Source organism: Cebus imitator, unplaced genomic scaffold, assembly GCF_001604975.1.
Source record: "Cebus imitator isolate Cc_AM_T3 unplaced genomic scaffold, Cebus_imitator-1.0 Scaffold731, whole genome shotgun sequence".
Classification (NCBI taxonomy): domain Eukaryota; kingdom Metazoa; phylum Chordata; class Mammalia; order Primates; family Cebidae; genus Cebus; species Cebus imitator.
The window spans coordinates 301,947-329,310 of record NW_016108046.1 but is presented as its reverse complement, the minus strand read 5'-3'; the positions used below and the strand labels follow the sequence as shown (position 1 = coordinate 329,310).

The window sequence follows — 27,364 nt, the reverse complement described above, 5'->3', positions numbered from 1 at the left end:
GAAGAAGAAAGGAGGAAGAGAAAAGGAAATTCAGAAGAGAATGGGGTGTGGGGGCACGGAAAGGTGAGGTGGGCAAAGTGATAACAATAAGTCAGTGGGAGGAGGTGGGCAGGCTGGTGGGAGGAGGTGGGGTTTCCCTGAGCCCCCACCCACCAGAGTCTCTGATGGATATGTAGGCCCCAGTTGCTTTTGTTCAGGCATCTGGCTCCTAATCAGGTCCCAGGAAAGATGCAAACGGGGCCTTCTCCCAAGCCAGGCTGAGGACCCTTCCGCAAACACCCCTGAGGGCACATGAAGCCCACAGACAGGTAGGACCTGCACAGTTAGGGAAAGCCTGTCCACCACAGCCACACCCTGCAAGCCCAGGCCAGGAGTTCTCTGAGCATGCTCATGGAAACAGCATATTTGGCACGAGATGGGATGGCTGAGAGCCCCTCTGGGTGCCCTGAGAGCCAGCTGGTGGTCACTGGCTTCCTCCTCGAAGCTGCCCTGGAAGGCACCAACAGCAAGGCCAGGGAGGCAAACCGTGGGGAGCAGCAGACCTGCCCCTCACCTCAACAGCCCACTGGGGGAGTAGAGGGCAGTGGTAGGCAGATGGGGAAACTGAGGCACTGAGCACTTCACTAACAGTGCACATAGCCTCAGAGTCTGTGCTTCCAATCACCATGTCACACTGCCCACAGGAGGGGCCTGGACCTCTTCCCACACCCATTCCGAGAGGCCTCTGTCAGCAGTTACAGGAACCCCACCCAGCCTTCCACTCGCCAGGACCCAGCTGTGCTCCTGAATGTGTTTCCCTTTCCCTGCAAGTCACAAGACACCCCAGAACCAAAGTTTCTTGTCCCTGCACTCAGCCTCACTCCATCCATGCTTCTCAGTGCAGCCAGACATCCCCAGGTCACCTGGGTCAGAGGACACAGAGCATCCCAACCGCCTCCCACCAGGCAAACCTCCATAGGCTTGGCCCAGATCTTCATCCATCCTGGCCTTGCCCTCCTCCTTCCCTTCCCTGTGCTGCATTTTGGTGCTTTGGGGTCAGACCTGAAGGACTCCAGGTAATCTTCACCTACTCAGAAGCAATGAATGACCTCCAAGTTCTCACATGCTGCAGGGAGATGGTGTGAGCCGCCCACCCACTGAGAAGCTTACCCTGCACTGGGGCAGAGCCTTGAAAATACCATCTCCTCACAGTCACCAGGGAGGGACGCTATTTCAGTACTCATTTGACAGGTGACAAAACTGAGGCTCAGGAGTAATGTGTACAATGTCACACAACTATGAATGGCAAAATTCAAACTCATGTCTAATCTTTCCAAGCAGATGTCTGCACAAGAAACTCCTGGAGAATTTTTTTTTTTTCTTGGAGATGGAGTCTTACTACGCTGCCCAGGCTGGTCTTGAACTCCTGGCCTCAAGTGATCCTCCTACCTTGACATCCCAAAGTACTGGGATTACAGGTGTGAGCCACTTAGCCTGGCCCCCGAACTTTCTTTTTTTAACATAGCTTTTTAGGGAGGGGGAGCCCAGGATACATGTCTTCATAAAATCTGCCCTGATAATTCTCCAAAGGGACCTGTGGGCAGGGCAGGGAGCACTGACCACCCTGCAACGTGCCCTCCTCCAGCTCCCAGAGAGCCCGCGACCCTCAGCAGTGTCGTGTGGCCAGGGTGCTGAGCCCAGGCCCAGGGAGGCCCGATGGCTGCAACTTATCAAGGGCTTCCTGTTTGTCAGGCACTGGGCTCTACCCTCACATGCACCCCTCTTTTTATCTTCACCTCTTCTGAGAGGGAGATGTTTATAGCTGGGGAAACTGAGGCTTAGAGAGATGACTAAGGGGAGTCAAGGAAGACAGCAGAGCCCCCTGCAGGCCCTCCTTACCCCATAGGCTGAGAGAAGCCAGGGCCAGGCCTGCTGGGCAGCCACAAACTGGCACGTCTGCTCTGCACCCCACCTGGCCTCTACCTTCCCTTGTGAGACCTCAGGGGGTGGCCCCGCTTCCCCTCTGCTCACCAAGGAGCTCCTTCCTGCTGCCTGATGTTCTGGATCCTGAGCCCACACCCAGACAGGGCTGAGTCTCCTCTTCCCACAGTCCAGAAGGCCAGCAGGCCCTGGGCTTCACCTCTGTCCTCTACTGAGTGGCCCTTTAGTCAGATCCCTGTGTGTGCACATGGCAGGGAGGTATGCATCTGTGTGCATGTGTGTCCATGTATGGGAACACAGGTGTATGCATGTGTACAGGGTACACCCATGTGAGGGCCTTCCCAGACCTTTTCCCAAGGAGTAGATGAAACCCTTTCATGGTGGCAGGTGTTTACTCAGGACCCCCAAGGGTGAGGATGGAGAGAGAAAGAGTGGAAGGGCCTAAGGTAGGCCAGGCAGGAGCACAGCCCCAGATGGCCCCTTGAGATGGCCACACAGAGCCCAGCCAGACATCAGTGTCAGGAAAGGGCTGGCCAGGGTGGTCCCTGGGAGGTGCAGGGGTGGGGTTACTCAAGCCCACCCCCTTCCCTCTTCATTTACCTAGGCAATCACAGGAGCTTGCTTATAGGCAAAAATGCCCCCCAGCCCCTCCCTCCCTACCAAGTCCCTTCCCTGGCCACAGGCCTGAGTATACAGCCTGGGTAGCCACTGGCATCAGAAATGGGGCATGTCTGCACCCAAGGGAGCCCCTTGTGGCCAACTCCAGCTCCATAAACTGGAAGGGTGTGGCAGGCAGCCAGGATTCAATGGCCTACAGTGGCTCTCCTGGGCTGGCAGGCCTGTGCCCTGGCCACCTACAGGCCTGGACTGGACATCACAGTTGGCCGAGAGCAAGCCAGCCTCTGTCTTGGCAGCTCCCCTTCCTGCCTTTGAGGGTGACTTCACTTTGATTTCATATCTGCAGAGTGATGTGCAGATCACTTATTCAGCCCTAAGCTCAGCCAGGCAAGAGGGTGGGATTCTCCACACAGCAGGCAGGATCGGCTGGCCCAGGGGTGCCCTGGGCCCAGGTTCTCCAGCCCTTCCTCCTCAAGGGCCCATGGGCTTCCCCTCCTCCATCCCTCCGCGCCTAGGTGAAAGCCAGACCTCAAAAGGCATCGAGGGTGGGGGGGGTGGGGGGGAGAAGGAAGGACTTTCCTACCGATCCCACATCCAACCTCACCTCCAAGCCCCTTCTCCAAGCTTTTCCCTATTAGGGGTGAATGTTTATGCGCATCATTTCCATCATTTCTTTGGGGAAAAATTGGATTATTTGGGCTCCAGTTCCTCCCAGCTACTCACTCTCCGACTCTGTCAGCCCCACATTCTGAGTTCTCCAGTGTAAGGGGGACAAGGGCCATCAGCACCAGGTCTCTGAAAGACAGCCAGAGCCAGTTTCCTGTTCCCAAGGGTTGGGCCAGTACCAGCGGAGGGAACCACAGACTGCTCGTCCTGGACCCAACCCTCTCCACTACCCAGGATGTTGTAAGAGGCTATTCTGCCCCTCTTCCCCTGCTCAGCTCCTCCCCGCCTCCTGTCTCCGGCCCCAGCAGAGGCCGCGCTCCCACTGTGCCTTCTGCCTCTGGGAAATGGCGCAGCCTGCGCTCCTCGGAGAGCCTGGAGGCGGGGCGCACTTCTCTGAGTCCCCGGTGTCGCATCCCGAGCCAGTCGCCCAGACCTGCATCCCGCGTGGCATCCCTGCCCTCTCTGTGCAGCGGAAAGGGCGAAACGCAGGGACGGCAAGCGGGAGCACCGGGTAGAAAGAGCGGTTCTGCGTGCAGAGGTGTTCGGACCCGGGCTCGGGAGGTCCCTCGCACCGCGCCCCTCGAGGTCCGCACCAGCTCCTGCCGCGCCCTGCCCGGCTGCATCCCCCTGCCGCACCTCGCTCCTCCCCAATCCCCACTCGGCCTGCATCCCGTGTCCTGCACTGGGCTCCCATGCGCGCCTCACCCCGTCCGCACCCCGCACAGCCCGAGCTGGCACCGGAGCCCCGCCCCTGCCCGCACCCCGCCCGCCCCGGCCCCGCCTGGTCCGCCCCCAGCCCGCCCCTGCGCCGCCCTGCCCCGCCCCTGCCCGCTCCTCCGGCTCAGCCGGCGCTTGCCTAGCTTCAGTCCCGCGACCGAAGCTGGGCGCGCAGCAACGCTGAGTGCCCTGGAGCCCGCGCCCAGACGCGCCGCGCCCTCAGTGTCCGTCGCGTCCGCCGCGCCCCGGGCGGGAATGGGGCGGCCAGGCTGAGCGCCGCACTCGCCACCCAGACCCGCCAGCCCCAGCTGCCGTCCCTCCAGCCGCGGCCCCTGTGCGCACGGGCGATGGCGAAGGCGACGTCCGGTGCCGCCGGGCTGCGGTTGCCGTTGCTGCTGCTGCTGCCGCTGCTCGGCAAAGGTGAGTCCTGCCGGCCGCCGGCGCCCGCAGCGGCCAGGGCGAAGTTGGCGCCGAGCAGCGGAGCGGCCGCGTTCAGAAGCGCCTTTCTGTTTGCGGTAGGCAGCGGGCTGCGCAGTCTCCAGCCACCTGACCTCGGCTGGGAGCGCAGTGGCTGCGGCGAGCCGTGGACAGGGCGCCTCTGGCCGGGGCTGGGCGGGTCTCGGGTAGGAGCGGAGCGCTGGCCGGGCGCCGAGGGAAGGTGCTCAGAACCCAAACCACAGCCTCAGGTCTCATCCTGGCCGCGCCTTACGCCAAAGCCGCGTTCTGGAGCAAACTGGACAGCCGTTTCAGGGCCGGCGTGGCGAAGGCTCAGAGAGCCTCGAAAGCCCGCGATTCATGCGGGGAGTTCTATTTCGGCAGGAGACAGTTCCGTCGTGGTTTCCTTTTCCCGCGCCGCGTCCGTGCGTTCCTCCACCAGCTCTGCCGTTCTGGCCAGCCGAGGGATTCGGAGGCTCTTTCGAAAAGATTGTATTTTCCTCGTGCGTGTTTGTCGCCCTAGTCTTTAAGCACCTGAAAACCGTGGTTTCTGGGGTGGCTCCCCCCGAGGGGCCGCCGTCATCAGCGTCCCACCCTGGAGTCGTGTGGCGTTGCTTGGCAGAGATGCTGAAGATGCGGCCTTAGGAGGCTCAGGGCCAACACTTAAGGAAGCTTTTGCCCTGCTTGGGGTGGGGTAGGGAGGGGTATGCGCCGCCACCCAGCCTCCGTGCTGGGCCTGGTGAAACCGCAGGTGCTTAAGGATCCCAGCATTAGATGTGGCCTTGCAAAGATGGTCATCGACTCCACCCAAACCCTGGCAGAATGAGCCGCAAGGCTGTGGAATTTTTGACCCCTTGGCGTGCATTTCAGCCTCCCTCGAACTGGCCCTGACTTAATCCCCTCCAAGTGCTTGTGTATGGACCAAGGTTCCCTCTAAGAGGGCAGGAGACCTGGCCACCCTCCCTCGTTCCTTATAAAGGGCGTTCTCTCCTCGGAGCCTTTGAGAACAGAAGAAGCGGTGGTCAGTCACCCTGTCTCTGGCCCCAGGCCCTGCACAGACTGAGTTTTCATATGCTGAGGCCAGAGTGGGTCCCCAGTTCACCTGGAGAGAGACAAGGGAGAAGCCCTTCCCCTCCTATCTGTTCTGAATGTTGGGACTGTGGGGTCCCAGTGCTGCAAGGGGAAGACACCGGGCAGAAGTAAACAAGGTGTTCTGATACTGTATTGGGACTCTGGGCTGTGACTTTGGCTTTGTGGTTGTGGGCATGGGGTCAGGTGTGAGCAGCTGCTGGTGTGCTGGGCAGGGGATTTCCCCCCACCCTTCCACAGCTTTGTGTTCAGTCCGGGTGCCCAGTGAGGCTGTGGGGGCCAGGTTCTGAGAGCTGGCCTGTGGCACTCAGCAGGCATGCAGGTAGTTTTCCATGCTCATACCCCTGGCACACAGACAGTTTCCCCAATCCAGAGATCGTGAGCCCCTGGCCTCTGGGATAACCTGGACACCACAGTTGGTGGCACTGGGAGTGGAGAGGCAGCCCCACTCCCAGGAGGAGACAGCTGGGGCCTTTGGAGAGGCCTGCGGGGCTCTTTCCCAGGAGCCACAGCTCTGGAGGCTCTAGCCGAACTCTTGGAGCTGCCCAGGGTCGCCCCAGCAAGTCCCAAGTTTCTCCCTAACCACCCCACGGAGACAGCTCGGCCTTGAGCGCCCTCTTGCGGAGGCTGCGCTTTAGTGGCTGGGCCTGCTGGCAGCGCAAGGACCGGGTCTCTAGAGGATGAGGGCCCTTCCCCAGCTCACATACACACCATCACACTGGATCACCATCAAGACACAGTCCTGCCCCTTCTCACGGCACTTGCTCCCGAAGCTGTGGACATGCACTCTGTGGCTCCCTCACACCCTGCCTCACCCAGGTCCACACAGAGACCCCAGCCCCTCTCATCACTCACACTCACACACACTCCTCATACCTGAAACCAGAGAGAGAGAACCTCCATCTAAAAGTTACATTTATTTAAAAGTTGCTCTTAGAGGTTTCTGGCATTTGACTGCTCAACCCAAATGTGGCTGGCCCCGTTGCTTGCATGAGGAAACTGGTCTCAGCTTCTGGGGCTCTCCCAGGTCCCAGGCTGACCCTGCACCTCAGCCTCCCACAGCTCCTCAGCAAGGCTCTTGTCTCTGTCTTCCTGGCCTGTCTTTTTGGGTCCTGTTTTGCAGCAAGAAAGGACTTTCCCTCTCTGTCCCCAGGCCCCAGGGCCTTCTGCTCCTAGCACGGAAGAGCTGGGCACTGTGACTTGGCAGAGCCCCTGGTCCAAGCTGCCGGACCACCCTACCCTCTGCAGAGGGCTTGGGCGGCCCACCTCAGCCTGCACCACCAGGTGTGGGTGCAGGCAGCTCAGGCCAGGGGTGTAGCTCCCCCTACTTCTTCCTTTTCTGCCTCCCCTTTCTCTGGTCAGAGGCTTCACCAGGCTCACCAGGGGCCGGCCTGCTTTCTCTTCCACCCCAGCTCACTGAGCCTGTCTAGCTTCCAGGAGCTGCCTGCAGCCCTCACTGGTGGGCTGGGCCTGCTGGGGTCCTGCAGGCAGAGACCAAATGGGGAAGTGCATTGAGCTGATTCACTAAATTGCCTTTATTCTACAGAATCACTTAGGGACAGGCTGAGGAAATTGCCATTTCCTTGGTGGTGTGAAGAAAATGGGATGCGTTCACCTAGTGGGGAGCTAATGGCCTTTTAGCCAGGGGAGGAGAAAACCAATTAAAAATTATGATATCTGTTAAAATGGAACCAGGGGTACCAAGGGGAAGGGAAGGCCCAGAAGCTGCCATCTCCCCTAAGGCCTTCCCCCTCTGCAGCCTGGCTGAGGACCCTCTAGGTCCCCTCATCTTAATGGAAAAGGCTAATACCAGCAGTAGCACCCCACAAGGGCTCACAGTGCACTGCTTCTGTGCTGTGCCCTCTCATTTCATTTCCCACAAGTCTGAAAGGGTCGTGGCCTTAGCCCATTTCACAGGTGAGGAAACTGAGGCTCCTACGGACTCGAACCGGTGGCAAGGATGCAGGAGCTCCCCAGAGTTAGTCCTGTGGCTTGCTCCAGCCCCTTCTCTGGGCCAGTGGTGTGGGTCCAGGGTGGGGCTGAGGAGGGCTCCCACGGACGTGGCCCTGAGCCTGCCCACCAGTGGTGAGTCTCCCTGCCTCAGGCTCCAGGTGCCCTCGGGACATCACAGCCCAAATCCCAGAGTGACATGTGGCACCATGCACAGGCACTGAGACACTCTCTGGGTCTCGTCAGCTTTAGCTGATGTCTGGGAGTCCTGTGGGTCTGAGGACGAGCACCAGGCATGGCTGTGGCAGTGGAAGGGCCATATGTGCTCCATGGATGGCAGGAAGGCATCTCACTGCCGGTGGTGGTGCAGGTGTTCGGCTGGGACACCAGGCTGAGGCCCTGGCAACCAACGTCTGCCTGAGGCCCTGGCATGGGGTGGAAGCTACTGTGCTGAGGACAAGGGTGCAGGGACCAGGGATGGGGTCTGGGCGTCAGGGGTGGGGGTACAGCTCTGTTTCCTCATGCAAGACAGGGCCTTGCTCCTCATGCTCCTCATCTTCTCCATCCTCCAGGTCAGCCTGAGAGAAGAAAGCCAGGGAACCAGGGCAGAGTGGAGGGCAGCCCCCAGGCTCCCTGCTCCCCCTCCCCTCCTGCAGAGGCACTTCCTTTTCACTGCAGGAGCCCCTCTCCTGGGAGTGAAGGAGGCTGCTTCCTGGTGTGGGGTTATGCTCCCTCCCTGTTCCCTGCTGTGCCCTCTATCTCCTCCCTCCTCCGCAATTGTTTTTCAGCCTAGGGACTTAATAGTAACAATAATAGTAGCAATAAGAGTTACAATAATAGTAACAACAGCAGCCTGGGAGAGCTCCTGAGGGAGCCTCAGCTCCTGCCCGGCTGCTCTAGAGCTGGGGACTCAGCCCCAGGGCCCCTTGACTTCCAGAGCTGTCTTGTGGCGGGGAGAGACCCTCATCAAGGAGACCCTGCATAGTGACTCCCACGTGCATATGTGGTGAGGGGCGGGGACTGGGCGATGATCACCAGGCAGGGAGTGAGCCCCGGTCATGGTCACAGAGGAGGTGATGACATGGGGCTGTCTCTCCCTGCCCATCTGCACCTGGGCCTGCCAGAGGCATCTTACATGCTCCATGGGGTGGGGTCTTTGGCCACTAGGAGGCTGCCAGTCAGTGGGACTATGAGAGGTCAAGTGGGAGGGCCCTTCTTGGGGTCCATGACCCAGGCACTGCCTCCCTCGTGCCTGGGAGGGGACAAGGCCCCAGGCCCACCAGAGCCTACCTGGCTCCCCTACTAGAACAGCAGCCCGGGCGGCTCAAGGATGGAGGCAAAGCCTCAGGGATTCATTCTGTGCCCCCTGAGGCAGGCTCTGACTCCCATAGGGGAACTTTGGAGGATGGGCCCTCTCCTGACCAAGGCTCTGGGATACTTGGCAGCTCCTGGGGTCCTGCCTTACCTCTCTGCTTCGTTCCCCTTTCCCTGAGATCTGGAGCCAGGCCTGGGCACATGGATGGGCTCTGAGAGGGTGCGGCCTGGACCTCTGTGGAGCTCTGGCCCCACAGCTGTGTAATCATGGGGGCCTCAACCCAGCTCCCCTCCATTCCCCAAGCCTGGAGGCTGTGAAGCCCGGGGATCCCTGAGCTGAGACCCCAGGCATGGTGGGCCTGAGCAAGAGCAGGCAGTGAGGTGTCCTTGTTCCTGAAGCTCCTCCTGGATGTGCTCCTGCCCTCTGGAAAGCCGGGGGCAGGGAGGTGGTGCCAGCAGGACCTTAAGGACAGCAGTTCAGGCAGCACCTGGCCCTGGAGGGAGCAGGTGGCCAGCTCTGAGCAAATACCACTGTTTGCTTTTGCCTCAAGGGTGGCTCCACAAAGTACAGATGCCCAGGAACCACCACAGAAAGGCTGCCACTGCACTTGGACAGGTGTGCATCCAGCTGGTGGACTGGCAGGTGCAGGCTTTCCTCCCTGATACCAGGGATACCTGGAGGGCCTGAGGCTGGGGCCCTGTGCTCAGGAGAGAGCCTCTGGCTCCCCAGGCCCTACATCCCCAGAACCCCCTCCCAGTTTCGGATGCTGCAGCTGTGCTTCCGCTCCTGGCCCTTGCTCCTCTGTGCTGCTGATATCTGTGCCCTGCAGGAGCCAAGGTTCCAAGGAAGCACCCAAGGGGCAATGTGGGCCCAGGGCAGGAGCAGGACAGTGGCCACCAAGCTGTTTCCAGTTCCCTTATGTGTCTGTGACTCCAGAGGATTCTCACCCTTGTGTTCCTGAAAGGGAAAAAGGAAACGTGTAATTTCTAGAATTTAAGTAATGACCGGGGAGATGCTGGGGGAGATGTGCACTCTGGTGCCGGGACCCGAGGGTGGGTGAGCTGGGGGTGCAGCATGAGCTGGCGCAGCTCCAGAGGGAGGGAGAGGGCTCACTGAGTTTCTTTCTCACACTTCTTGCCAGTGAAACGGATACAAACCTGGCAGCTGGTGCTGGGCCAGGGGCCAGGGGCATCCTCCTGGTCTGCTCCCCATCCTGCTCCTCCACCATTTCCTGTAGTGTGTCTGCCACTCCAGGGAAGCCTGACACTTAGCTCCAGCAGGGGTCCAGGCCCGGCCCTCCTCACGCAGGGAAACAACAAGGCTCACAGGCTCTTGGTGACATAGGCACATTGTTCTGCCATCGTGAGGAGCCAGCTTGGCTGTGGGACCCATCACCAGTGGGCAGCCCTCAGGTCGTCTCTGCAGATGACTCCTCTGGCAGGTCACATACAGGACACCCCATAGCACCTTGAAAACTCATGACCCAGGAAGGCCTCAGATTGTCTTTGCTCCCCTAGCCTCCCTGCCCCCTGTATCTGCAGGGACAGGTGAGTCTGTGCTTGATGACAGGAACGTCCCAGTCTCAGGGGCTTAACACTGTCCACTGTGTCCTGCTTGTGGCACACCCTGGCATGGCCCTTATGTCCTGGGACTGGTGGCCACACCTCCCAGCCCTTGTGCCCAGCTGTGTGCTCAGGATGACTCAGAGTTTCGAGGAGGCTGAGACTTGAGGAGCTTTGAAGCCTGGGAAGGGCCACTGTCACTTTGCCTGTGTTCCACACAATTGTGTCACGTGGCCTTTCTTACCACAGGAGGCTTGAAGTGCAGAGGACACGGGGATAGGGGTGTGCAGGGGTGCGCCTGCACACACTCCTGCCTGTCGGCTCTCCCACCCTTGTCCTGCTCTGCACAGCAGGGGCTGGTGGTGGGCCCAGCAGCTGAGGGGGAGGGAGGGGGAAACAGGGTGGCAAATAATTATGGGTCACTCTTTTTTAATCGAGGTGAAATTTATATAACATAAATTTAACCATTTATAAATGAACCATTTGGTGCATTTAGCACATTCACAGCATTGCACAGGTGTTGCCTTAGTTCCAAAACATTTGCATCACCCCAAAAGGAAACCCCATATCCGTTAAACAGTTGCATCCTGTCCCCAAGCAACCCCCAGCCTGCGTTCAGTCTCTTCGGCTTGGCCTGTCCTGGTATAGTTCATCTGCGTGGACTGTTGTCTGGCTTCAGTCACTCAGCATAAGGTCTTCAGGGTTCTTCAAAGATGTGGCATGTGTCAGCCCCTTCCTGTGAGGGTTAAATAGTGTGCCATCACCCATTCATCTGGGGACAGACACATGGGTGCTTTCTGCCCTTTGACAATTATGAAAAATGCTGCCAGAGACATTGCTGTGCAGATACCTGAGTCCCTGCTTTCAGTTCTCTTGGGTACATACCTGGACATGAAATCACTAGGTAATTATGTTTTAGTTTTTGAGGAGCTGCCAAACTGTTTTCCACAGTGGTTGAATTGTGTTACATTCCCAAGGGTTACAATCTATCCACATCCTCACCACCTCGCATTATTCTCTGTTATTCTCTGGTTCACGTCTCACTCTGGCCGTGCAGTGGGTGCACAGTGCTAGCTCGTTGTGGCTTTAGTTTGCCTTTCCCTGGTGACGGCGTGCTGGGCATCTTTTCCTGTGCATGCTGGCCAGTTGTGTGTCTCTTTGGAGAAGCATCTCTTCAAGCCTTCTGCCTATTGTCTAATTGGGTGGCCGTCTTGCTGTACAGCTGACTTTGCTGTCACATCTGCACTGAGGACTGCAGAGAAGCAGCTTCATCCAGGGGTTTCGCTGTCAGTGCTTGAGCCCCAGGTCCCTTGTGAGGAGAGTGTGGATTCGTCTGATTCCTTATATGGGCATTGAATCACCACCACCTTCGGGGACCATGAGGACATTCTCAGAAGACCTGGACTCTGAGGTCACACTGAGCACAAACATCCTGGAAACCATGGTGCATAAGAAGGGGCTGCCCAGGAACCACCCTGTGAAGGATGGAGGAGGGGGAAGGAGCCAGGGGACCCCCACCCCACTGACGAGATGAGACCCGGCAACATGGGAACCCAGGGCTGCCCTCTCTCACTCACCCTTAGCCCCGACTCTAAAAATAATGGATAATCAGATCCGCTTAAGTTGATTATCGTCATTGCCATGGTGTGATGTCATGCTGCCGGGCCCTGGGGCAGTTTTCTCTGGACAGTGGTGGATGCGCCTAGGCAGCTTTAGAGGCCAGCATGGGGCCAAGGGTCCTTGGCCCAGGGGTGGCAGGCAGCCTCTGTGGGCTCCTGCAAATCTGTTTGGTGAGGATGGAGCACTGGCGTCCATAGGCAGGCACTCTGTGCTCCCAGGGAGGAGTTCCTGTCCCCATTCGCAGCTAGGGACAGAGCCAGGGAGGCTGAGTGCCCAGTCCTGGCACACAGTGGGGAGGCACAGGGCCTTGGGCTGGGCCACTCTACCCTGTCTTTTTGTTCCCTCCTGCCACTGAACTCCTTCCTGCCTCATCATCCATGGCCTGGAAAGGACACTTGCAGTCCTAATCCTGTTTTGGCCTCATGTCCCTCACACCCCATAGGCCACCTAGGCCAGACCCTGCCCTGATTTCCATCTTGCCCACCTTCCACCCCTCATCCCCTCGTCAGGAGCTTGTTCTGTGAATGCTCCTGCACAGACATCACACGGACTCAAAGGGCCCAAAGACCTTGGCTGAGAGGAGCTTACGTATCAGTGCAAACCTCACATTTTACACATGGGGAAACCGAGTTGCCAAGGGAGGTGTGAGTTGTCACACCTAGAGGCAGTGTCAGGTGAAGGCTTGGTACTGCCCCCATGGGCATCCCCATCCCTGCATGGCACCCCCAGCCTTGGGTTTGGATTCCTCTTCACCCTTGCAGTTGAGGTCTTTGCTCCCAGGACATGGATAACAGCATCCAGATGCAGGAGGTGCCCCCACATTGGGCTGCCCTGGGGCATCTGGATTAGTGGCTTGTCTGGCTACAGGTCTGTGCTGGGCTGAAACCTACTGTCTCACAGGCTCCCTTCTCCCTACCTCCAGTCTCCACCAGAGCAGACTCTCAAGTCTTTTTTGTGTCCTCTCCCCAGGGAGAGCCTAGCTTGTGCTCTGTAGTTCAAGACAAGGGATGGTAGCTCACCATGCCCCAGCTTCTCTGCATGACTGTCACTGAGCAGAGAAGCCCAGGCCAGACTGCAGCTGAAGTCCTAGCCTCTATATGGCCTTCAGCAGGGTACATAACCCTGCTCTACCTCATTTTCCTCCTGTGTGAGATGGGAATCCTCATGGTCCCTACCTCTGACAGTAGTTTTGATGCAGTGGGTGATGTGGGTGAAGCGCCTGGCGCAGACCTGCTCGTCAGGAGCGCACCATAGATTCTCGCTGGTTAATGTTTAACAGGGATGAGAAGGGGCTGGAGGAGGGTGAAAATGGGCAAGACCGTCTCGGCTTGAGGAACTTGGGCTGACAGATTGACTTAAATTAGTATGCGGATGTGCTCTGAGTCACTGCTTTGCTGAGTGCATGGGTACAGTTGCCCAGGTCAGAAGCACCAGGGTCAAAGCCGGTGGTGATGCCTTGGCCCTGTCACCCCAGGCCAGTGCTAGTGAATGATGCAGTCAGCTGGGGCAAACTCAAGAGCCCTGCAGCCAAGGGGGCCAGTGACCCTCACACGGTCATCTACAGGCCACTTGGGTGGCCAGTCCTGTTACAGCCAGGCCTTGCCCTAGGAAAGAAATTAATTGTAACCTAATTGGCAGTTTCCTTTGCATAGAAGCCGGAAGCAACTGCCAGCGAAGCTGGTGATTAACTCCACAGCAGCTGGGAAATCGCATTTGGGCAGGAGCACCCATCATCTTGGCCAGGCCCCTGCAGCTGGTCTGGGCGGGGTGTGGAAGTGTGTATGGTGGCCATCATGCAGCTTAGGGCCTGGGCCCCTCAGAGCAGATGGCTGGGTCTGTGTGCAGAAGGTAGCCCTGGGGTGGCAGTTCCCCCAGTGCCCAGTTACTGACCTCTTTCCTCCAAACCGCAGCCATGCCCAGACCCCTTCCCCACCCACAGCAGAAGGCTGCATGACTTTTAGGGGTGTCAGCAGATCCATGCCCTGGTTGCAGTTCTACCATGGGTGTGCAACGGGAATTCTGGGCCCCAGTTTCTAGCGTGGGATGGGGTGAGTGATGTCTCTGTTCTACAGCATGGGCTCAGGCTGGGTGTATGAGAAGAGACTTAGGGAAGGAGGGCTGTGCCTGTGCGTGTGGGGATGGTGGTGCCTCCCAGGCCAGAGCTGGTCTCCATCCCTCCTCTTCTTTAGCTGCTCTTCTGGCTGCTGGCCACCCTGCCCAGCTGGAGGTACAGGAGGAGAGGTATCTGAGGAGGTCCTGCACTCCACACCAGTCTCCTGCCCAGCATTTTGGAAGAACGTATTTTTAAGTCTGGGATTGAGGCTGTACTCCCATGATGGTGACTGGTGTCACCACTGGACACCGGGGAAGTAGCTGCCCTTGGAGTTTATGGAGTGCCCAATATATGCACTTAGCTGTTTATCCATTTGCAGAGGCTGGTGTTTTCTTGATGGTTTTACAGGGAGATGCTTAAACTCGGCGCACTAAGAATAGGACAGGCTGTCAGATTTTTCTCGAAGGAGGTATTAGCTTGTTAGTGAGTACAATCAGGCCAAGGAGCCAGGGGCTGATGCAGTATGCACCTGAAGAGGGACTCCTATGGACCCCAGTTACCAGAGCCTGCCCCAGGCCTTTCCTTCACATGTGCTCTGTGCCGGAGATCAAGCAGTGTTACAGATACAACAGTGGGCAAGACAGGCCGATGGTGACCCTGTGGGTCTTCACAGCCCAGATTTCCTCCCACAGTTAGTGTAGGTCAAACCTGGCAAAGCTACTTTCATTTGGAAGTCTCAGAATGCCAGCAAAGTGATGAGAGTGGTGGGGATAGAGGTGCAATGGGGGTGGTGCTGGTGATAGTGATGGTCATGGTGGTGGTGGTGGTAGTAATGGTACTGGTGATGGTGATGGTGGAGGTAGTAATGGTGGTGGTGACGGTGATGTTGATGGTGGAAGTCATGATGGTGAATGGTGGTGGTGGTGGTGGTGATGGTGAAGACAGTGGTGGTGGAAGTGTTGGGGATGTTGATGGTGGAGGTCATGATGGTGAAGGTGGGGATGCTGGAGGCAGTGGTGGTGATGGTGGTTGTGGAGGTCATGATGGTACAGATGGGGACGGTGGAGGCAGTGGTGGTGGTGATGGCGGTTGTGGTCATTATGGTGAAGGTGGGGATGGTGGAGGCAGTAGTGGTGGTGATGGCGGTTGTGGAGGTCATGATGGTGAAGGTGGGCATGGTGGAGGCGGTGGTGGTGGTGGTGGCAGTTGTGGAGGTCATGATGGTGAAGGTGGGGGATGGTGGTGGAGGTGATGGTGGTGTTGATGGAGGAGGTCATGGTGGTGGTGGTGGTATACACATAACAGGCTGTGTATGGTGGTGGTGGAAGCAATGGTAGTAGTGAAGGTGATGGTGGTGGTGGTGGAAGTCATGATGGTGAAGGTGGGGATGGTGGTCATGGAGGCAATGGTGGTGGTGATGGTAGTAGAGGAGGTAGTGGTGCTGGTGTTAGTGGTGGAAGCAGTGGTGGGGAAGGTGGAGGTAATGGTGGCGGTAGAGTTGGTGGTGGTGATGCAGCCATCTTCAGTGAGCATTTGCCTGGTGCCAGCCACTGTTCTGTCAACTTTACCTGCATTAATTCCTTCTAGCTCCCAGCACTCCTATGTGGTGGGAGCTCTGAGTATCAGTGGGAGCTCTGAGCATCAGGAGAAATAGACAAGTATGCGTCCTTTGCCCCAAGCTGGTTACTACTGCAACACACACTTTGTTTCCAATACCCAGATGGAGTCCATAGCCTTGCCTGGCATCCACAACCTTGCCCAACCTTCCTCTTCTTCCCAAGTTCATAGCCTCATGGCCTGAGGAGCTGGCCTCTTGTCTCCAGCCAGCATTCTCCTCCAACTCTGTGCTGCTGCTGTTCACCAGAACTGCCTCCACCTCCTGCTGCTTTTCCCTTCCTCTCTCTCTGGCTCTGCCCCCGGGTCCCCTGCTCCCCTCCCATCCTGCTGGGCACTGGCTCCTGCTTGTGGCTGCTGCCCCAGGCAGTCCCTTCCCTTTAGCCTCCCATTGCCCATCTGTGGCTATCTCTTGGTCAGGCATTTTTTCAGAACAGGCAGCATGGGCAGCCCCCTTGACCCCTCAACCTGGGCTGGGCACTCTTCTCCACCCAGGGCTGAGCACTCTTCTCCACCCAGGGCTGGGCCCTTTAGATGGGGTGGGCAGTGTCTGCTCAGCAGAAGGGTGTGATGACTTCGCCAGCCTAGCTGACCCAAGGGAGGGTGCACATGGTTGCCCCAGTCAGCTCTCCTGACATCCCTGCCAGGGTCAGGTGTCTGGGGGTCGCCAGCCTTAGCGTATAATGCATCCATCCAAAAGTAAGGATTCCTTGCCAGGGAAAGGGCTGACAAGCTGCCTGTTTTCTTGGTCAGCAAGCGTCCTCCCCATGAGCCCAGGACTGTGTGTGGCTGGGAAGCCGTCAGCATGTGTGTGTCTATCTGTCCTGTCTGGCTTGCGGGCTGCCAGGACAGCCACTCCTTTCGCTACTCAAGTAAGTACTCGGGACCCAGTTGCTGTCACCTCTCCCAAGGCATGCAGGCGGGATGGGAAGTGCATGTTTGTTAGGGGACATTGTCAAGAGGTGGAACCGAAGTGCTCCTGCTGTGTAACAGGGCTAACAGTGTTCTGTTGGGGAGTCTGCCCCCATGTGCAAGGACACACCACACACTGGGAGGCATGGAGTACATGTGGCCTGTCCCACATGCTCGGCACCACCACAGGTTGGCCAGCGGGACCCTCCTCTGTCTCATGGGCAGGGCATCTGGAGGAAGCCACCACTGCTGAGACCAGGTTGAGTGCATGTGCAGTGTCTGTCAGCCTCATACCCTTGTTATCCTCAGACAAGAACCCTGAAAGTTAAGGGAGGCAAAGGCCAGCAAGGTAAAGACTTGGGGCAAAGGTCAGGGCTGGGCAGGAGCTTATCAGGACAGTGGGCAGGGCTTCCGCAGGTGGAGAGGACAGGGACAGCTGTGCACCTGGGAGCCCTGGGCCAGGCTGAGCAGATCGAGCAGCAGGGCCCGGAGTGAGGGGCTAATGGCAGGGGCATGCAGGCGGCCGCACATACCAGGCTGTGTATGGGGGAGGGGAAAACTGGACATATGTGAGCAGTTCTAGGCCTGGCAAAGGGCTTGCAGAGATACCTGGGAACAGCTGTGTATGGTGGCTGCCCTGGGCAGGGGCGAGGCTGAGGGGCCACTGAACCTCCTGAGTTAGAGGTGACGAGAGCCGCCCTGATGCAGGGAAGACACAAGGAATTGAGGAAGAGAGCAGGACACCAGGCAGGATGCACTTAGTTGTCACATGGAAACCAGCGTCCGGTGATGACTGCCCAGGAGGCTCTTGGGCTGGCACCTGGGTTCGTGTGAGGCAAAGGGAAGGGCTCTGCATCAGAAGGCGGCTGAGACTGGGCTGCTACTGGGCACTGCCCCCACTGCTGAGACCTCAGATGGGTCCCTGCCTTGCCCAGGGCTGCGTGCTCCATGCTAAGCCTCGTCCTCCTGGGGGTCAGGCACCACCAGGTGGCTCTCAAGCCAGGACCACATCGTGTGCCACGGGCCCCTCCCACATCCAAAAGCAAAATTGCATTCTGCAACTGTGTTGGTGTAAGACAAATATAATCCAGGCCACTTTATTATTATTATTTATTCCTTATTGCTATATTTAGTTCATCCTTTTGATTTTAAAATTAATTAAAATGAAAACTTTTTTGCGTGCCCAGGCACATGCAGCAACAGTGCTGGTCAGGAGTAGAGATTCCTCCTCTGCAGGCTCCTGGCCCCCTGTGACCCTGGCACTGAGGGCTGGCATGAGTGGCCCAGCCTGTGTGAGCCCTCACACCCGCCTAGAGATGGTGTGCTCCCTAGCCAGTCAGGGCGCTCCCGTGCCTGGATGCCGTGGCCTCATGAGTGGCCAGCAGCTGAAGTGGGAACTATAACAGAAACTGGCCATGCCCAGGTGTGTACCTGCCCCAGGCAGGTGACCAGGGTAGCAGGGAAATGCCAGACGGGGCCAAAATCTTCATGCTTCTGTCTGACCTCGGTTCTAGCTGAAGATTTAGCTGCATGCACATCTTTAAAACTGGAATCCCCTGTAAGAAACAAATGCACAGATAGCCAAAGAAAGGACAGATGAATTGGGCTATATCAAAATGTAAAACTTCTGTGAACCAAGGCCAGGATCAAAAGAGTGAAAACTCAGCCCATGGAATGGGAGAAAAACTTGTAATTCATAGATCTGTTAAGAGTTAATCCAAAGAATAGGCGCGAGAGATCCAAGATGGCTGATCACTAGCAGCTCAGGATTGTAGCTCCCACTGAAAGCACAGAGAACGAGAGGACGCCACACTTTCAGATCAATTTTTGCTGCTCACGCACCAGGTGATTCCCAGCGGAGGAGCCCCATGGGTCGCCAGCGCGACTCTTGTGGCCGGCGAAGCAGTTTTGCCACTGCCTTGGTGCGGCGGTTCTTGGTGCAGGGTCAGAAAAGCACCATCAATCTTAACGCCGCTGTTTTGGCTGGCGCAGTGGGTTGCTCAGATTTTAGCGCCGGGAATCAACAAGTTGGACGTCCATTCAGAAACCCAACTATAAAGATGGTAATTATAAAGACCACAGATGGATAAATCTATAACGAAGGGAAGAAACCAGCCTAAAAAGGCTGAGAATACCCAAAATCAGAATGCCCCTCCCTCTATAGGGGATCACAGTTCCTCATCAGCAACAGAACAAGGCCTGATGGAGAAAGACTGTGTTCCATTAGCAGAAGCTGGCTTTAAAAAGTGGATGATAAGAAACTTCTGGGAATTAAAAGAACTTGTTCTAACCCAATGCAAAGAAACTAAGAACTTCGAAGAAAGGCTTGACGAAATGTTAACAACAATACACAATTTAGAGAGGAATATAAGTGAATTAATGGAGCTGAAAAACACAACATGAGAACTTCACGAACTATGCACAAGTTTTAACAGCCGAATTGATCAAGCAGAAGAAAGGATATCAGAGGTTGAAGACCAACTTAATGAAATAAAATGTGAAGACAAGATTAGAGAAAAAAGGATAAAAAGAAATGAACAAAGTCTCCAAGAAATATGGGACTATGTGAAAAGACCTAATCTACGTTTGATAGGTGTGCCTGAATGTGACGAAGAGAATCAATCCAAGCTGGAAAATACGCTTCAGGATATTATTCAGGAAAAACTTTCCCAAACTAGCAAGGCAGGACAATATTCAACTCCAGGTAATACAGAGAACACCGCAAAGATATTCCTCAAGAAGACCAACCTCAAGGCACATAACCGCCAGATTCACCAGGGTTGAAATGAAGGAGAAAATACTGAGGGCAGCCAGAGAGAAAGGTCAGGTTACCCATAAAGGGAAGCCTGTCAGACTCACAGCAGATCTCTCAGCAGAAACCCTATAAGCCAGAAGAGAGTGGGGGCCAATATTCAACATCCTTAAAGAAAAGAACTTTCAACCCAGAATTTTACATCCAGCCAAACTAAGTTTCATAAGCGAAGGAAAAATAAAATATTTTGTGAACAAGCAAGCACTCAGAGATTTCATCACCACCAGGCCTGCTTTACAAGAGCTTCTGAAAAAAACACTACAAATAGAAAGGAACAACCAGTATCAGCCTTTCTAAAAAATACCAAAAAATAAAGAACATCAACATAATTAAGAACTTGTATCAACTAATGGGCAAAACAGTCAGCTAACATTAAATGGCATTATCAAACTCACATATATTATTATTAATTCAACTAAATCCCCTAATCCAAAGTCACAGACAGGCAAGAAAAGCCAAGACCCATTGATATGCTACATCCAGACTCATCTCACATGCAAGGATACACAAAGACTCAAAACAAAGGGATGGAGAAAAATTTACCAACCAAATGGAGAGCAAAAATAATAAATAAATAGAAAGCAGGAGTTGCAATTTTTGCTGATAAAATAGACTTTAAAGCAACAAAGATCAAAAGAAGCAAAGAAGGATGATAATAAATGATAATGATAAAAGGATCAATGTAACAAGAAGAGCTAAAGATCCTAAATATATACGCACCCAATACAGGAATACCCAGATATATAAGACTTATAAAGAGACTTAGACTCCCATACAATAATAGTACTTCAACATCAATATCAGACAGATCAATGAGACAGAAAGTAAACATCGATATCCAGGACTTGAACTCAGATCGGGAACAAGTAGACTTAATTAACATTTATAGAACTCTCCACTTTAAATATACAAAATATACAAAATATACACTTTTATCAGTACCACATCACACCTATTTACAGGTTTAAATGAAATATTGGTTGGCTGCTTGTTAGTTATTTTCTTCCCTCATTTTTTTTCCATGTCTCTATTATTAAACACAATTATAGGCATACCCATTTTTAGACTGCATTCTAGCCCGGGCAATAAAGCAACACCCCTCTTCTCTCTCCCTCTCCCTCTTCCTCATTCTTCCTCTCCTTCATTTTTTTCTTTTTTTTTATTCCTTCTCTTTCTTCCTTTCTCTCTTTCTTAAAATAAAGTAAAAATAACTTCTAAGAATAAAAGAGTTTGAAAGAGAAAATTTATAATTTGCATAGTTAGTTTACATCATTCAAAAATGCTAACCTTTGAGGGAATGAGGGTTTAAAAAAAAAAAAAAAATGAGTTAATCCAGAATCTATACAGATCTCCTCAAACTCAACAACAGCAGCAAACCTGATTCTGAGAAGAGCGGTGGTTCATGCCTGTAATCCTTCAGGAAGCCGAGGCAGGCAGATCACTTGGTCAGGAGTTCGAAAATAGCCTGGCCAACATGGTGAAATCTTGTCTCTACTAAAAATACAAAAAATTAGCTGAGTGTGATGGTGGGTGCCTATAATCCCAGCTACTCTGGAGACTGAGGCAGGAGAATCACTTGAACTCAGGGGATGGAGGTTTCAGTGAACCAAGATTGCAGCACTGCACTCCAGCCTGGATGACAGAGTGAGACTCTTTCTCAACAACAACAACAAAAACAAGCACAGGACTTGGATGGACATTTCTCCAAATAAGATTTACCAGGCCAAGAAGCACATGAAAAGATCTCAGCACTGCCAGTCATTAGAGAAATACAAATCAAAATCACAGTGTGATACCACCTCACACCCATTAGGATGTCTAGTATCAAAAAAAAAAAAAAAAAAAAAGAACCAGTGTTGGTGAACATGTGGAGAATCCCTTGCACACTGCTGGAAGGTAAATGGGGAAGCTGCCGTGGAGAACAGCAGGGAGGCTCCTCAGAGGTTAAACATAGAGCTGCCTTTGGCTCCAGCACCTCTACTTTGGGTACACACAGGAAAGGAAGTAGGAAGAAGGCGGGATACATTTGTACATCCCCGTTTTCAGTAGCATTATTCACAGTAACCATAAAGTGGAAGTTACCCAAGTGTCCACTGACCAATGAATGGGTAAGCAAAATACCATACAGACATACAATGGAATATTATTGCCTTTAAAAAGGAAGGAAATTTGGCCTCATCCTACAGCATAAATGAACCCCAAGAGCATTATGCTAAGTGAAATCAGCCAGGCGCAAAAGGACAAACACTGTATGATTCCTCTTATATGAGGTCCCTATAGTGATCAAATTCGTAGAGACAGTAGAATGGAAGGTTCTAGGAACTGGGGGAGGAGGGGAGGGTAAGTATTTGTCTCATGGGTATAGAATTTCAGTTTTACAGGATAAAAAGCGTGCTATGGAAGGATGGTTTGCACAGAAGTGAGAACGCACTTAATGCCACTAAATTGTACACTTAAAAGTTTTAAGATGTTAAAATTCATGTGTATTTTACCACAATTTAAAATAACTTTTAAAATGGGGATCTCTCTTTATATACACTTCCAAATTTGTTATTTACAGTAAAGCCTCCCTTGATCGTGTTTTTTTTTGTTTTGTTTTTTTTTTCCCTAAAAAAAGTTATAGTCCTAGGTAAAAGCAGCCTCCAGCGGGGACAGAGCCAGGACCCAGGTCTGTGCAGCATGTTGCAGGTGGTCCCCACCAGGCAAGTCTAGCTGGCAGCTATGGTGGCCAGGGCTCCTCAGGCACTGAGAGATGATTTCCTGAGCTGAAGAGGAGTGGTTTTGTTCTCAGCCTCAGGCTTGTTTGCTCAGCACAGTGGCTGGCCCCATAAGGCTGCTGGTGCACTCGTGGGCACTGCGTGTGTGCACAAGGCAGCCACACAGCTCTGTCCTGCCACTGACAGCCTGCTTGTGGCTCCAGTGCCCGTGAGACCATGCCACCTTGTCTCCCTATTCTCCAACCCCTTCCCCACCCCAAATTCTGACCACTTCCCAAACATGCCCAGCCCTTTTACACTCCTGTTTATGAAACCATTGTACTGACTTTTTGATTAATTGATTCATTAATTGGTTCATGAATTCATTTATTCTCTCAGCTCACAGAGATTGAGTTAGCAGATGTGGAGGAAAGGTGGGCACCCTGTAAGAGTGAGGAGGAAGTGAGTTGGAGGCCAGAGGGGGCCCTGGGAGCCCTGATGAGGAGCTATGTTTTCTGCAAGCAGCGGAGTTAACACAGGGCTCCACAGAGGGTGCCATGATCCGATGGACCCTGGCTGCTGTGTGCAAAGTGGCCTGTGCTGCCCAGTGTGTGGTCCAGGGTTGGATGGCGTTGACAGAGGGGACTTGGGAGCTGGGGTGGAGGGTCAAATAGACAGGGCTGTATGGACTGAGGTGTGTGACCTGAGCAGTGAGGTGGGGCCATGCCGTGTTGAGATGCGGAAGAGTTGGGGGCAGTTTGGGGTGAGGAGGGGCCGGACTGGGGCAAAGGAGTGAAGGGAGCAAGGCATGGAGATGCCCAGCTGGCCCCAGGCCAAGGTCCAGGCTGCTGATCAGCACACTGCACACCAGCACAGAGACCAGGTTGACAGCCCTGGGCCTGGATATGGCTAGCCAGTGAGCCGCTGCCACCACCTGGAGGACAGGCTGCAGAGGAGGAAACCAGCTGAGGTGAGCAGCCTCGGTAGCATCACAGTGATGCCTGACAGTACCAAAGACAGAGGAGGTCCTACAAGCAGCTGGGAGAAGGCAGGATGCCCAGGAGGGGCCAGCTTGAGCATGGGCCCTCAGTAGCAGCAGTGAGGCTGAAAGACGGGAGCCAGGAGGAAAATAGCTGTCCACGTGGGACTCTCCACCCAGCAAAAATGTGCCTTCCATGAATGTTGCCAAAACCCAATGCAAGAGTAAAGCCGGGCACAGCCTCCTACTGGTGGGGGTGGGACGCAGTGGCAAGTGGGGAGGCTTTAGGGGCAGCAGTGAGGCCAAGCATCCAGTTCTGCAGGGTCACGGGCTCCTGGGTGTTTGTTCAGCATAAACGTTTTGTGACATGCATTCTTTATACATGTCAAATATTTGACTATAGTAAGAAAACATGATTGGGAAGTGGGAGGGAAGCGATGGGTGGGGGGCAGGGTAACAGGTCACATCCTGAGAGGATAACAGTGTTCAGTGTGGGGCTGGAGGGACCTCCACAGAGACAGCTGGCCTGGGGCAGTGGGGACCGCCTCTTTCCACCCCCAGCCCCCAGGGAAGAGCCTTGGGGCCTGTTTCCCATTCCCAGGAAGATGATTGCATTAGGAAATCATTTCTTAAGGAGATTCTGCTGGGCCATAATAAAGCTGTCATCTGCATCGTCTGCCACCCATCAAGGGCAGGCATGGGGCTGGTGTCGCATGAGGGGTTCTGCAGGAAGGGCCTGCCGTGCACACATGCCCTGTGCTGCTTCTGATTCACACAGTTCCGTTGTTGTTTTCTTTTCTGGAAGTCCCAAATTTTAGCCTCATGCTGCTGTCCTAGAGAAGTTTTCCATTGTCTGGAGCTCCATTTGTGTTTCGGTGGCAGGGTCACCATGCCATGGCGAGGGTGACCTACAGTGCCCCATCAGAGCTGCCAGGTGGCCGGCAGTGGGGGAGTGGAAGACCAAGGGCCACAGGCAGGCCACGCTTAGTATGTGTGCACCAAGGGTGCGCGAAAATGTGTGCGCTTGGGTGTGAAATTCGGTGTGCACCAGTATGAGCAAATACATGTGCTTGTTAGAGCCAGACTGGCCGTGTGAGAATGTGTGAGCTTATGGGAGAACAAGTGTGTAGCAGTGTGTGCCCTTGTGGTGTGTAATGATATGTATCCGAGAGAGTGCGTGTGTGAGAGAGAAAAGGAATGCATGTGTGCCATGTGTCAGTCTGGAACTGACCAGGAGACAGCCCCACGTGGTCCCTGGGACAAGAGCAGTAACATGAGAGGCACTAAGCTGTGATGAAAGAGGGCTGGGGGGTGGGGAGAGCTCTGTGGGGCACCCTTGACTGCAAGTGGGCACCAGGGAAGAAACCCCCTTCCCAACTGGGGTCAGAGCCTGAGGGAGGAGCTGGTTGCCAGGCCAGGGCTGCTGTGCAGGTTCAGGGCTGGTAGGAGGCAACCCCTTGGGGCACAGGAGCTGAGGCGGGGGGCTGCAGGAAGCTGATGGCCAGGCTCAGGTGTGGGCTGCACGAGCGCCGAGGGACTGCATGCTTTGGGTACGCCCTAGAGTGGAGCACACACTGTCTTGTGTGCTGCCTGGGCAGCAAAACCCAGAAAAGGCAGGTGTAATGATGGGAGACAGGATCAAGCCCTGGCCTGTCCCAGCATCGCTCCAGCTCCCTCCACGCATAAAGCTTGGCCTTGTGCTGCCTGCAAAGGAGCCTGCTCCAGGCCCGATTGGGCCTGAGAACGTGCACACCTGGACAGAGTGTGGACTAAGGTGTGTGCACACACATGTGCAGGACGAGGGTGCTCAGGACTGGTCCCCTCTGCATCCAAAGATGAACAAATTAAACAGCCCAGCCAAGTGTGGATCATTGGAAACAGTCTAACACTTCACTCTGTCAAACACAAGGGCCGAGTCTGTCCTGCTGAGGTGGGCAGGGTGGAAGCAGATGGGGTCTTGGGTGGGCGTGCCTCCATCTCTGTTTCTGTCTCCTGCATGCCCTGTGCATGCACACGTATACATACACTCATGACACACACTACACAGGCCTTGAAGGTTCCTGAATTCTCTCTGAATGTGAGCAGAAACTTGGGTCTTTGGCAAGCATGCGGTGAGAAAGCCGGATGTTCCCCCACCCTGTCCTGCACGGTGCCAGGGCACAGCCAGCCTGAGGAACCAGAACCACAGTGGGGAGGTCATTGAGTATTGACGTGGGAATCCTCTTGGTTTCTCAGACAATCGACACTGCTGTTTGCACCGTCGGTGGGTGTGGTGTGTGCCGGGCCACCGCGGTGCTGTAGAAATACAGGGTAGGCCCAACCCTGGCAGTCAAAGCTGTCCAGGCAGACACCTGTGTGCTAGGTGTGGGGGAGGATTCTGTCAGCACGTGGCATTTGGGCCCTGAAGGCATGGGGTGAGAAAAGCTTTGCAAGTCCTGCTGGTGACCTTCCCATGGTGTGGGTCTCAGCCCATGGGCCCAGCCTTGGTCCACAGACCAGGTGGCCCTGGTAGGCAGAATGGCAGCAGCAGGATGGGTACCAGTCAGCAGGGCCCTGGACCTCCTGGCAGGCTCCGCACCTGTTGGCACTGGACTTCCACCATCACTTTCTTAGCTGTTATTCAACCCCCAAGACACAAAGCCTCTAAGCATTCCCAGCTGTTTGACTTGGTCAGGCTTCTCGCCTCTTGGCCTCAGTGTTCTTATCAGTGAAATGGGCAGTGAAGGGATTTGCACCCATTGACTATGAGTCTGCTGTGAGAGGCTCACGATGATACACCCCTGTGCAGAGGTGCACGTCTGGCTGCACCTGCACTGGCCGTTCCTCTTCTCTCTAGCATGCCTTCCCCAGTTCGAAGTTGGGAAACTGAGGCCCAGAGGAGGCCAGTGATCTACAGAGGCTGCAGAGCCCAATGGTGTCTGACTAGCAGCTCTTCCCCGGCTCTCCCCTGTCACTGACCCACCACGATTGGCTGCATCATTTGTGGGCCGCTTATTCTCGAATTATGAAGAATTTCAAGACTGTAGCAACAGAGCATTAAACTAAGCATGAGAGCTCTGAGCAGGACCCACCAGGACTGCCCAGGCTGCACTCCGCTGAGGCTGGCCCTACACCCACCTCCTCGGTTATCCCACCTTGGACCATGTGTTTTTCCATCTAGAAGTGCCTGTGACAAGCAGGAACATTAAGACAGCTGTGCCCAGCTGCAGAGACCACCTGGGAGGCATTTTAAGTGCATTTAAGTCTGTTTCTGCTCGCAATCATTGCCTGACCCACAAATCCCTTTTGGCAGCAGGGAGACCAATTGGGATTGGGCCCCACACAATCCTGTAGGGGTAGGCTCCGCCAAATGGGAGCAGTAAGGCTGGTTCTCTCCTGCACACATGGTCTTTGTTGGGGATGGCTTTAGGGAGCCGGGGCCTGTCCTACCTCCAGTCCCTGGACCACTGAAGGTGCATGTACATTGCGGAGGCCCCAAAGGAGCACCTGTGGGATTCCCAGTCTGGATCTGCTCCTGTAGCAGATGGGGTGTCAGGGCCCACTCTTCTGCAGCCTGGGCATCACCAGAGCCACCCCATGGCGTGCCGAAGGGCAAACGGTTCTTATTGGGAAGACCAGGACAAGAGGTGTGTGCCTCAGAGAAAACTAGACCTGGCAGAACTGCGTTGCCTCTCCCGACCTGAGTTCAGTCAGCCCCTAGAAACCCCTCTGGGGTGAGATCATCCTCCCCGCCACCTAGGTGAATAGCCCAGACATGGAACGCTACACGGGATTGGGAGGGGGGTCATCAGGACCCAGGGCATCCGGCCCCACCTTGCCCTGTGAGGCCACTGTGAGTTACAGTCTCTCACCGTCCTTGTCACCAGAAACACAGCCCCCAAGAAGGGCGCTGTCAAGGGAGCCGTGTTCCTATGTGCAGTGAGCACTTCAAGAGAAGCCTTCTCCTGTTCTGTTTTCCCAGTGTGGGACTCCAGACGTCTCACCTGTTCTCTTCCAGGCTCCACTTGGCACTTGATTGTTTCCCAAACCCAGGTGTCCTGGAGGAGCCCAGTGGCCCCAGGGCATTCTCAGCTGGTGCTGCAGGCCCTGCCCTCCAGACCCCTCAAGCAGCAACCGTCTGGGTGGGAACAAACTGATGGAAAAGAGATCAATTATGTTCAAGTGCAGTATTTCTAATGTTTGCTGTGGATGTTGGTATTGTTTGTTCATTCTAGAGTCTATTTGCAGATTTTTAATGGATTTTAAGCATTTTTTGCCTATTTATCCATGTTTTAAAAAATTCATACTAATTTTTATTGTGGAAAAATATACACAAAAATAAGATTTACATTGTAACTATTTTTGTTTTCTGTTTTTGTTTTTGTTTTTTTGAGACGGAGTTTTGCTCTTTTTGTCCAGGCTGGAGT

General features: G+C 54.7%; 1 protein-coding gene across 1 annotated transcript in view; it reads left to right on the top strand.

Annotated features, from left to right (window-relative positions):
• Positions 1–4,026: 4,026 nt before the first annotated feature.
• Positions 4,027–27,364, top strand: part of RET (ret proto-oncogene) — a 56,289-nt gene continuing 32,951 nt past the window's right edge. The window contains exon 1 of the mRNA XM_017519250.1: positions 4,027–4,341. Coding sequence (XP_017374739.1) covers positions 4,269–4,341 — 73 coding nt within the window. The 5' untranslated portion in view covers positions 4,027–4,268. The remainder of the gene's footprint in view (positions 4,342–27,364) is intronic.